This window comes from Rattus norvegicus, chromosome 9 (assembly GCF_021556685.1).
Source record: "Rattus norvegicus strain SHRSP/BbbUtx chromosome 9, alternate assembly SHRSP_T2T, whole genome shotgun sequence".
NCBI classification, from domain to species: Eukaryota; Metazoa; Chordata; class Mammalia; order Rodentia; family Muridae; genus Rattus; species Rattus norvegicus.
This window is the reverse complement of record NC_141542.1, coordinates 22473726-22486573: the sequence shown is the minus strand read 5'-3', so window position 1 is coordinate 22486573 and position 12848 is coordinate 22473726. Positions and strand designations below refer to the sequence as shown.

Genomic DNA, 12848 nt, shown 5'->3' with positions numbered 1-12848 from the left:
TAGGCAAATGGAAAGAACTAGAAAATATCATCCACAGTGAGGTAACCCAATCACAGAAAAACACACTTGGTATGCTCTTGGGAGCGATGGCCTTGAAGCCCTCCATTATTGATGTTATTATTATGGTTAGCATTAAGTATGACTGGGTTCATGGAAAATAGCCAGCCAGCTGCAGAAGACTAATACAAATGTGGTGGTCAAGATGAATAATCATATGATAACGTCTGACATTAAGATACCCAAAGTCATGACCTGTAACCTTTCTGAAAAAACAACATCCTGCTGACTAATAGATATTACAAACCTGTGACCTTTCTGACAACCTGTCAACATCAGCCGATTCCCTGACCACATGAATATTGTGTCCTTGGCGTGGGTAAATGTTTCTTACTACTCTCCTCTCTCTGTTATCCATTTTATGCTACAAATTCAGCCTTGGGGAAAAATAAAATTGTCGCCTTGATCAGACTCTTGTCTTGGAGTCCTTCTTCACATCTCTTGTCCCTCATTCTCTTCCAGGTACTCAGAAGCCCTCATTGACAGTATGCACTCATTGATAAGTGGATATTGACCAAAACCTCGAATTACCCAAGATGCAATCTACAGATCTCAGGAAACTCAAGAAGAAGGATGACCAAAGTGCAGATGCTCCCACTCCTTCCTAAAATGGGGAACAAAAATATCCATAGGAGGGGATATGGAGGCCAAATCTAAAGCAGAGACCGAAGGAACAGCCATTCAGAGTCTGCCCCACATGTGGCCCATATATATACAGCCACCAAAACTAGGTAAGATTGATGAAGCTAAAAAATGCTTACTGAAAGGGACAGAATATGCATCTCCCCTGAGAGACACATCCAGGGCATGTCAAATCAAGAGGTCAGTGCTGGCAGTAAACTACTAAACTGAGAACAGGACGCCCTTTATGGGAATTAGAAGAAGGATTCAAAGAGCTGAAGGGCTTGCAACCCCATAAGAACAGCAATGCCAACCAAATAAACCACTAGCAAAAGACTATACGTGGACTGACCCAGGGGTCCAACTGCATATGTAGGAGAGAATATCCTTGTTGGGGACCTGTGAAAGGGGAAGCCCTTGTTCTTAACAAGGTTGGACCCTCAGTGCAGGGAAATGTCCGGGAAGGGGTTTCTAAGTGGCATGGATTGGGGGACCATACATATGGGAGAGGGCACGGCAGGGGGGCTTATGGACCAAAAGCTGGGAAAGGGAATAACGTTTGAATAAAACATATATATCTATTAAAAAAACTGAAATTTAAAAAAATGATACTAATACCAAAAAATAATCAAAAAATGTGAATAAGAAAGAAATTTTAGGTTTTGGAAAAAGATGAAGGCCAGGTATTTGAAAAACTGTATGACCATGGTAAACACTTTAATATACTTGAGAAATTTTTTATATGTTAATGAACTGCATCTTTTTTTTTAAATAGTGAATGGAAAAACAGTCCCTCCCTGGCTGTGAGGCTAGGTATCCAGATGTAGTGGAATTTATTATTTGTTGGTCCTGAATCTTTGAGTCTGCTTCTAATTCAGCTTATGCCAAGGAAACTAGGCCAAGGTGATATCTAAGCCATTGACCCAACTATCTGGACTACCAATTACATGTGAAATTCCAACTTGTAAATGGGAGGAGAGGAATAAAAGATACCTTTAAGGATTTAAAAAAGATGAAATGTACCCAAAAAAATCCAATAAAAAAGTTTAAAATAAAAATAACTTAGGAAATACAAAATACTGGGGTGCCATTCCACAATCATGATGTGTTTCTTCTTTGATAGCTTACAGGTTAATTTACTTCTCTATGACTGTTTTCTTATTTCAAAGTAAGTAATGGCATCATCTGTGGAGTGATGGTGAGAACAAAAGCTTTGTCGAACTTGAATAATTGATCCCTCTGGAGCATGTGCTTAACATTCTAAGCACAGGGAAATTTCCTGAGGGGATTAAAAGACAAAATCCAAACATAAAACAGGAACAACAACGATGTAAAAACATTCTGCACTCTGGGTATGAAGGCATGTTGCAACTTTAATCAGCTTTGTAGGTATTTCTAATAAACACACAAAGAAACAAAAATCCTATCACAGTCCTAGCAGTTGCATCTAACAAAGAGAGAGCTGTGAGGTAGTGCATGCTGCTTCTCTCCCCAGATACCCCTGGTCCTCAGGCCTGCACCCAGTGAGCTGGACCAAGAGCAGCCAGGTTGAAATTCCTGCTGCCATGGCAGGATTCTGCAGGAACATTTCCCTTTGACAACAAGGAACCGTGTGGAGAAGACCTCTTGGTGAGTCCTCAAGGACTCTATGTGTCCTATTCTACAGGGAGAAGCCCTGCCAGGTCTTTGGCAAGGCCAGCCATTTGTATGGGGAAGTCTCTGGTCCTGTGGCAGAGGGCGAGGAATGGCAGAAAGAATGGCAGCTCCACTGAGAGCAAAGGCTACCCCTTCTAAGCCTGTGACCTCCTAATTAATTTATCTTTCACCCAATGCCCTATTCACATTTTCTTACTATCATACAACTGTGATCTTGATGAGCAGCTGGGCTCTTGTTTTCTTAATCAGTTCTTTGTTATCACAGACGTTTTTAACTTACTCCAGCCCCTGAGACTTATTCATACCTTCTGTATGCAGTAGGACCCTTGGTGGGCCTGTCATCTCAAAAATAGAAGGTTCGGTAATCCAAAAGATTGGACTCCAGTTTACCTCAGGCCAGAAAAGAAGTCAACCACCATTAGTAAAAGAGCAAGGGAAATATTACATAGGAAAAACAAGTGGCTTAATCAGAAGAAAAGATCCTCAACTTCTAGGGCCCGCACATCTGCACCCCTCTCTTCTGAGCTTTGTATAGTGATGTTGTATAACTCCAGATGGTAGTAAAAGTCAGAGTTCTTCCCAGAATGGTCAGACATGATTTTCACTCTTACATCTCTGAGGTGGGGTGGCATTATACCACACATTCATGTTGAATTATTATAACACCTATGATAAGAAGACAGAATCCATATATCACAATGCCAAATAGACTCCCTCCTGAACGTATGGACCCATTAAAATTGAGGTTCAACCTGAACTCAGGCCATTCCACTCCCTTTCCATCCTCCTGATTCTTCTGTTTGCTACAAGTAAAAGTTCATGGTGTAGTCCCCAATATTCTCATGCCTAGACTTGTCTATTCACGAAGAATGATATTGGAGAAGTGATGGCTATATAGTTACAATGTTTTAACACAAGGTACTGGTTGACATTTGCTCACTGATGTCCAATTTAATTGTCTTGTTATATATGAGAAAGGGAGGATGTCCTACATAATATATAAAACAGACAGAAATTTATTATTTTATATATGCCATGTAGTTGATCCCTATGTTCCCAAGAAAAAGGAGTTTTTATTGCAAAAAAATAGGATTATAGACCATTGATTTTGAGAAATACATGGATATGTAAATGAAAACAATGTCGGCTTTCAAGGACTGCACAGTAAGCAAATATTTCCAGGTTTTATACACTCAGAGGTATAGAAGAAATATATTGGCCTCCAGAAGAAGGGAAAAGCTTAGGAATGGAAATGTGTGTCACATACATTGTCTCAAGTAGTTGATTTACTTTTAAGAAAAATCTCCCTCCTCCTTAGTCCCTAGAGATTTGGGTGCTAAGAAAAATCTGTTCTCCAATTCAGGGTTGTAAGCAACCCTCCCCAGCAAAAGCATTGTTGACTTCTAATGAAGCAGAGAGACATATCTAGCTTTGAAATAGAGGTTGCCAAATGGTATTCCCAGTGACACATGGGAGACTGGAGGAAAGGGTCCCCACAGAAATTCATCAGTGAGGGGAGAGCTGGTTGGTAGGTAGGCCATAGAATTTTCCAGTGACATTACCAGTAAGCCGTTCACTGGACACTCTATTGTATCTAAGAGATCCCTAGAATCTTCTGTGATGTCACCAGTGTTGTGGTGACACCAACTGCCTTTGGGATATTACTTCAGTTCCCTTTGGGTTCACAAGCAGGCATGTTTCGCCAGCTGCTCAGGCTTTTTCGGAAGGAAAGTGTTGATCAAGGAGAGACCACACCAGGTCAGAGAGAAGCTGTCCCCCTCTCTAGTGACACAGGAAGGAGGAAATCATTCTGGGGAAGGCTTGGTGAGTCGTGGGCAGAGTTGGGGAACATCCTCAAAGAGGTAGGTTTGAGATGTGCTTTCTAAGACTAGGCCTTACAAGCAGGAGCCTTGGGATTTTTCAAAGGCAAACCAAGAGTCAGGAGTTCCTGTTCTTTAATTTGAGAGAAAGCCATAAAGTGGAAAGACTTTAGTGTCTTTTCTTGAAGCTTTTTAACTGTGAGTGTCAACGAATGGCAGTAGGAGGCACTGTGGGATTAACAATGTGACGATCCATGGTTGGGAGTTGAAGCACTTCATCCTCTAGATTACTGTAGGTTACATAAGTGTCTGATGGCGAGAACAAGGAAGGATGCACCCCTAGTCATGAATTGAGTTCTCAGACACTTTGGGCTGGACCACACTTGGTTAGAGCTTGATGGTGGTAAGCATTATGAAGTCATTATGAACTCCAGGATTATCTGCACCACATCTGATATGAGATAACAATGTCGCAGATGTTTATGTCTCAGTCAGAAAATAACTTTCAGTGCCGGGGGTTGTGTAATAGTGAGTGTGGCACGTTTATGGCATTAGAGGTTGGGAAGAGGGACATAGCTTAAGAATCAATCTTTAAGAAAGCTTTTCTGCTCTTTCAGGGATTCACCCAGTCTCTACCATTTCCCCTTCCTCAACCTCCTTTTCGAATTCAGAATGATCTTTTCTGCCCACGGGCCATCAAATATGCAAATTCACTTGGGTTTATATGTCTACAGGTTTTGGTAGGAAGGCATCATCCCAAAATGTCATCAGTAAGCAAGAGGAGTGTCTAAAGGAACTGGAGGAACTCAAATTTGAAATCCAGAAGTGTCAATTCGAGAGGGATGAACTTTATCAAATCCTGGATCTTTATATCTATGATGAGTGGGACCACAGGTAGTCATTATGCCCAGTAACCTGTTCACTGTCTTGCGCTCTCTCTCTGCTACCTCGAGATTTACTCATAGCACGAGAAAGTTTCACCTCTCATCCTGGATTTTAAGGAGATTTGGCAAGCATTTGCTTGTGAGATAAGCTAGGTGCTGTGTGTTTAGGGTCAACCTCTTTTGTACTTGACCCTGAGCTCCTTGGATTAGCGTTGGTTTTGTCAGCAGCTGGAAGGACCTGGTCACACTTGCTGAAACTGTGTGTGTGAATGAAATGCCTGCATGTCATCACTCTTTTACTCTGAATTTGTTCATTATACTCTGATTCTATGGCACCTCCATGGATGTAGTTGGCATTCTAAATGTGTTTGGATATGGGTTGGTATGCATGTATGTGGAAGTACATGTGGTGTTTTACTCAGGATCAGGACGTCTGGGACCTTTGATGGGGTCTGAGGATTTGTTTGATCAACACTTTGCAGGTCATGATAGTGATGAGTACGTGGAGGCCCACACTGATCAAAAGAGCACTTTGCTCCTTCAGTATACCTTGGTGGCACCCAGGACTCTCCTGACGGGAGGAGGTGCTATAAATCCTCTTCCCGGTCAAACTTAGTTATGCCCTCTGGGAATTCATGTAACGATAGAAACCAAGGATTGAGTATACCTGCTTTCAAAACAAGAGAAAGGTCATCACAGTTTTCTCTTGGGCCCAAAGCTGTGGCACAGACTGGAGGAATCTTCTTCCTGAACTAGTCAATTCCATCATGCTCACCTTGCCAGCTCTTTAAGGTCAGGTCCTTCCAATTGGTACCGTGGCTCTGTTGTCCTGTGCCCAGGATAATAAACTTAACCAGTACAAATACTTTGAAGGAGCAAATATGTGGTACATACTGAGTTTAAGTAATAGAGAGAACAGTCTGATTTTACCTAATTTGTTTCACCTGCTTTGGTCTTTAGTTTTTTATTTTTTTAACTATCCAGGGATTGATTATTGTGACCTAGAAAGGTCACTGTGGTATTGACCGTTGTTATTCCCAAACAGGCAGCTCTCAGGCTCTGCCCCCTCCTATATAGTGAGTCTTTGCAGAACCATATCTCTCAGGATTCCAAGGAGTCCTTATTTCAAAACAAATGTTTGCTTATGTACATAGAAATATTTTCTGTGGATTGAGTCTCACTGTTGGGTTTTGGTCTGGTTTTTGACTTTGCCACTTTCTTCCCTTCCACCATTCCTTGAATTTGAAATTTTTTATTATTTATTTTCATTTACATTTCACCTAATTCTGAAATCGTGAGTTCAAAACATTATTTGTTCCTTTGGCCATGACCTAACCCAGGCTGCATGTCGAATTGCCAGTCCTTCAATCTGAACATGAGATGAGAATGATGGCTATGCAAATGATGACCAACTCAATAAGCGATGCCATGGAGAGGTACAAGGAGCTCATACAAGTGAACAGTTCCTACCGGTGAGTCGCTGACAGAGATGAGAACCCAGCACTAGGCAGGGAATGCTTCTGTCCTGTATGACTTTGAACCAAAGTCAGGGCTCTGGTTCTGTAGTGTCTGACTCTTAACAAGAAGGCTGCCTCCTGGCAAGGGTCTTAGATTTGTAGCTCTTGGACTCAGTTGTCGTACATGTGAAGGTTGTAGAAGACCCTCCAATTGTTATTTTCCCCGTTAAAGTTCCTCTAGATAGAAAAGGTTTGCACCATGATGGGAGTATCAATCAACTCTGAATCTCTAGGACTCTGACAGGAGATTTAAAGATCTGTGATCCATGAGAAACACATGGAAAGTTTGTATAGCTATTGGGTCTTCAACTCCCCCTCAGAGGGGCTTTCCCCACAACGTGAAGATGGTTTCACCATACCATGGACATACGAGCTCCCTTATGGACCATCTCTTCTACCTTGATTTATATAAACCGTCTTAGTGTCAGGATTTTCAGAAGTACTTTGATTCATGTGGAATGTGTCCTCTGGATTTGACCTCCTCTAATTGGTGCTAACTTGTATAGTGTGGCTCTATTCTGGGGATTTCTGAGGATGAGGACCCTTGAAGGGATGATTGTACTTGCAGGAGTGACAGGCAAATAGAAGCTGGCTGGGATTTACCATTTTTTGTTTGTGGTTCAGCATCAGGCAATCCCAGCTCCTGCGTGAACAAGCTCAATTGAAGAACAATATACAGATTTTGCTGAATGAGAAGAGAGAACTGCTGGTGGAGCAGACTGAACTGCCAGCATCCTCTGTGGAGACAAAGAGGCTCTGTGAAGAGGCTGGAATGAACATCTGTGACCCCAGAGCCACGAAACAGCAGGTAGGGTTAGGACTCAGGGTCAGGTTGTCCTCAGGTCTTACCATAACCATAGACAAACCAATGTAACTGTCTATTGACTGATCCATGTCCTGACCTAGGTCTCATCCAAGTGTTCATTCATGTGATGGTTTACAAGGCTCTCTGTGGAGATAGCCCCTTTTCAAGAAACTGCATGTTTGGAAAGCAAATGCTCCTGATCTTCGAGAGTCTGCACTTCATTAAAGGAGATAGGTTGATCACACAGGACAGCACTACGTGCCATTATGTATGGAGGGTGCTATGTGGGAGCCCCTCTTTAGACTAGAACAGGGCTTTGAGGGATGAAGCAAAAGCCTGGAGCTCATTTTCTTTACAGGGATCATGTGAGACTCAAGAAGTAAGTAGTTTTCAAGGAGGAGAGCCTGCTGGAAATGCCAAAGAAATGGTTCTCATTGTCATTTGTGGTGGCTTTTGTTCTTCCTCCCCTCATGTCCCTGTATATGAAGATGGTGACTTCATGCTTCATAGATCTTGGGTAACTACAGAGCCTGTATATCAGCATGTCAGTCCTGTCTTATTTGAGTGCTCCTGGAGAGTTCATAACTGGGCCTTACAACCTGAAGCTGGTTAGAAGAGCAAGGATGTGGAAAAGGTTTCTCAAAGGCTGAGGGTTGGCATGAGAGACTTGAGACTTCAAGAACAAAGTTATCCGTATGTACCCCCAATTCTCACCAAGAAAGGTGCATTGCTGTGCTGACCTGCATCTTAGGGAGCATGCGGGGAGGCCAGTTCATGACATGCAGTTTTGTCCAGTCATTATCTAACTTAGTCCCTTAAGCCTACGTCTCTCAACAAACATGAAGCTTCCTGTTTTGTGCTGGCCAGCAGTCTTTGCATCATTCGTCCAGTTCCAAGTGGAGCCCCCTCTCTTATTTGTTTCAACACATTCTTAAACCATTCAGCTCTTTTAAAAATAAGGATTAGATTTCTTCGCTTTACCTGAACAGAGTTATCCCCCGGGGAAGATTCTGGATTGTCTTATTCCATGATATTGCATGGAATCCTAGAGTGCAACCCTCTGCTGACATTGCTTTGCTGACTATATCATGGGCACTGCATTCTTTCAGGATAGATTCCCTCTCAATATTGTACACAGTGCTGCATTTCAGAAAAGTCAGGGTATGTTATTTATTTAGCCTTTTTCTGACTGACACAGAGGTTGTTTTAATATCACAGGAACTCTAATGTCATGAAATGTTCCTGGTAACTGACCGTGAGTTACTGTCTTCTCTGATGCTTCCAAAGTCTTCTATGAAGGAAACAGGGTAGTTTTAGTGAGGGGCCTATGATGAGTCAGCATAGAGCTTGATGGAGTCTTTTCCTAGAAATCTCTCTCTTGGGGATTTGATGTTGTGTTGTTTAGGCTATCTGTGCAGAACATGTAACTTACTTGTCGGACCAGCAAGTATCTGCATAGAAAGGTTTCCTGAAGTGGAAATGAGTACAGGCCAGGGCAGCACAGCCTGCTTGAGTCTAAGAGACTTGTACACAGCATTGTTCCCACTAATTCCTCACTCAACAGGAAATGTGCTGCATAAGAGCAAAGTTTTCATTTGTGCATGCGAGTGTGTATCTGTGTCTGTGTGTGTGTGTGTGTGTGTTTGTGTGTGTGTGTGTGTGTGTGGGTATGTGTGTGTGTGTGTGTGTGTGTGTGTGTGTGTGTGTGTTTGCAGTAGTGAACCTGTGTTTCCCTCAATTCCAAGTTTCATGAGAAAAGTACTCTAAGCATTCACTTTACATCCATGAAACATGAAATAGAGCTGCCCAGTCATTTGGCATCTCCATCTAGCTCTGTACAGCAAAAGGACACTTAAATTACTAACTTACTCTGTTTCCAAAAATTTCAGAACAGAATTATCTTGTGAAGTCTGGGGGAGGAGTGGAAATATGTTCAACTGAGTCGTGTTTCACAGGGGTAACAAATGGTACAGGCCTAGAGCTTGCAGGTCCCTTTTTGTTATGGTGTAGAAGCAGGACAATAAAATCCTTTAGAAATGCAACCCCCAAAAAGAGGACACAAAAACACCTGTAAAGTTAGATTTTCAAGTGATTAGGGGCAAAACTACTGATCTGCATTGAAATCCTTTGGAGCACATCAAAGGAATGGAGTACTGGGAGGTAAGGGCAAGGCTTCTCTAGAAAAATCCATGAGTTTATTCTGCTTCTCTGTTCTTTGTGAATTGTGAAAGCCCACTGGAAGGTTGTGTCACTCACTGTGTCTTCTCCAAGGTTGCTTTCCACATTGCCTGCTACCATTTCTTTCGAGCTACCTTGGCACACTACAACTTCCCCTGGGAGTTTGGCTTGGATTTTATTCATTGAGAATTCGAGTTGCTTGGAATTGTATCGTCATCCAGAAAAAGTCCCATAGCTATGCTGTGGTGCAAGAACAGGGCAGTTTCAGGAACCCCTTTAGGTGCACAGTTAATCCAAAGCGCTCCTCTATGTTATCTGTGTAGCATTCTGCAAGTTCTGTCGATCAACATCATTTTCTCTCAGTTAATTTCAGCCTCAATGGGTTAGGAGAAATGATGAGCCTCAAATGGGTCTGACAGTGTAAGAACAGGTAGCCCTATGAGAAGCCATGTTCAGAAAGTGCAACAGAAGTTTTAGTTAACCCAGTGATTCCACAACAAGGAGTAGGTATTGCCATTGCAACTAGGGAGCATCAATGTTGTAGTTGTCCCAGAGTAACCTTGAAGGAGAATCTATCCAGAAGTCCATCAGCCAAGGAGTAAAAGTGTACCATACGATGGAGCCCTTCCATAGATTCTGATTCAGTGTGAGATAATCCATGCAAGCTTTTACTTACTTATTCAAATTATCTGTGGAACAATCACATTACGGGGAGAAAATTTGTTGATTTGGATCCTGGTTATGGAGATTTCCTATGATTCTAGCTTTGGGCATGAAGTCACTCAGGCTATGGTAAAGACAGCTCCGATTAGAAGAAGTTGCACACTTTGGGGAAAGTCTGAAAGAGTGAACAAGAACAAGAGTCTAGTCCACCACCAACATATGATCCTTTGCTGAGCAACAAGACAGCTCTACACAGCCTTTGGGACTTGCTAAGCCGGATTGTTAATGGGGAAAGAACCCTGAGTCTATGACGGTTTATGGGAGGACAGCACATCACTGACTGAGCTGTCTATAGGCTCTGGCCACTATGTACATATCCCACTCAACATTTGTTTTTATGTCTCCAGCGAATCCTGGGGAATCTTTACATTAAGCATTAATGTTCAGGTAGGAACATAGGCTGGAAGAAGCCACTTGAATATCCTTCCGTATATAAATACCCTTTTTGGGTGGATGACCACCCCACCTGGATTTCAGCCTCAGGCAGTTAAAGAGCTACTCAGAGTATTGTTCTGGTACAGTTCATGTGAATTTTGCCCATGAAACAATATATATGATCCTCTGGATTTCTTGCTATGTTCTACTCCTTTCTTCCTGTGATCTCTCCGGAAAGATCTGAGGGCATTTTCTCTTCTGTCCTCTCACAAATTGCCTTACACTAGCCATAGACTTACGGGAGTGCTGTTCTCTTTCTACATCACAATCACCTTTAATGTCCGTGTGTACGCTGGGAAGATTTGCATGGAGCACATTCTCAGTGATTACAGGATCTATGCAATTCCCATGGATTTGATGTGAGATGGCTTCTCTGTGTATTTGCAGATACAGTGGTTACAAATTGAACCTACGCAGGTTCCTTCAGTCCTAACATAATCAGAAATTTCACCTCAATTCTGGGCATGTTCTCCAGAAGGATTCCATATGGTATTCTAGGTTGCTCATACCTCTCTTGAACTCAGATTCAGACATAGCTACAATGTTATTATTCAATGTCATATACCTGGACCAGTGGGAAAAAATGCTCATTTTTCTCTTAATCCCAGTACAGTGCATAGTCCACAGTTCAAATTCTAGCAGTGTTAAAAGCTGAGATATAAATCCAAGCGCAGGTACTCTATGTCACTTGGGGATGCAGGGACTGACCTCAGCTGACAGGTCATGCTGGATAGTCCAACTGAATAGAGCTGATGTAAGAGGGAGAGCTGAATTGACAACCACTCAATAAATCTTTATTCCCTTGCTCTGCTAGGTCTGAAATTCTCCAGCAGAAACTCGAACATGACACAGACCAGGACAAGATCTCCCTTGGAGAGAAGAGCTACAGGAGGAGAACTAAGTGTGCACAGCAAATACACCACTATTGCGTCTCATCTGTAGTGTCCATAGCAATTGTGGACTGCATTTTCCTCCTTTAGTTTAACTTCTTTGGATTGAATAGGCCGTACTTTCACCTCAGCTCTCTCCAGCAAGTGTGCACATTTAGGGGGACTCAGAGAAGTGCTGATGCACATCAATCAAGAGCTGCTGGTCATCCAGAAAGACTGTGCACGTGTAAATTTGTACTTGTCCTGATGGGTCATCCAGAAGAGTTTCATGGAGATCAGTTCACAACATTGGAAAGACTTTGTGACAAAGTCTGTAATATCATTTATACTCAGTATTGGTAGGCTTTTTCCTTAATACCCCCACTCCAACAAAACAGACCTACTTCCACTCCTCTCGAAAAGATTGTTACCATCACTAACTGCTTGTCTACTATGTCTCCAAGGCAAGCCACAGGCTATAAGTCTATTCTGCAAAAGGAGCAGCAAAAGAATGCTTAGCGCAATTCTTCTATTTAAAGTTTGGTTAATTTTTAATTGTTTTGGTTATTTGGTTTTCCTTCTATTCATTTGAAGATTTATTATTTATCTGTTGTTGTTGTTTTGTTCATTTGCTTTTCTATTTTGATAAGGATATAGTCTCTACATATTGACTGCCTGCATCTGGTTACTATCAAGTAAATTGGATGTATTCTGGTCAATAAAGGAGTAATCTCAAACTCTTCACTCTTAAGAACCTTCTTTATTGATCATTAGTGTCAACATCTGAAGTCCCACAGCTATCAGGGAGGGATGGATCTCTGCATTCTCATTGGGACTGGGCATCAAATCACTTCCCAGTCAGACTGAGATTCACAGGCATTTATACAGTCACTGTGCACTGTGTTTCCAACTCTGAATTTCAACTTTGTCATGCATACATTACCCACTGTGTATGCTTGCTGTCAAATATATAGTTACCTCTAAAAATACTCTGTCGATGACAGTTTTGACCAAATTAATAGGATAAACATAAATTTTTCTGTAATACCTCCCAGGACATATAAACATGGTATAAGGGAGTTTAAAGCCATCGGGAATCCTGCACCCAAATCCTGGGGCAGAAAATGCTGAAAACCCTGGAATGCAGATAATCCTGAGACCACAGGAAATAAAGCAACTTCTGACCAGCTCTTCCCACATCTCTGGCCCAATATTAATCTGCATGGTGCCTCTGGAAACAGGAATAGAGGAGCAGTCAGTGGCAGGAACCTGCTTGGTTCAGC

The 12848-nt window shown here is 42.1% G+C and overlaps 1 protein-coding gene across 1 annotated transcript; it reads left to right on the top strand.

Moving 5' to 3' along the window:
• Positions 1 to 3952: 3952 nt before the first annotated feature.
• On the top strand, positions 3953 to 12302 carry LOC148003507 (disks large homolog 5-like). The gene is made up of 5 exons (XM_087568782.1): positions 3953 to 4158; positions 4889 to 5048; positions 6379 to 6510; positions 7180 to 7363; positions 11511 to 12302. Exons 1-5 carry the CDS (start codon positions 4029 to 4031, stop codon positions 11514 to 11516), a joined length of 612 nt encoding a protein of 203 aa, XP_087424908.1. The 5' UTR covers positions 3953 to 4028; the 3' UTR covers positions 11517 to 12302.
• Positions 12303 to 12848: the final 546 nt, after the last annotated feature.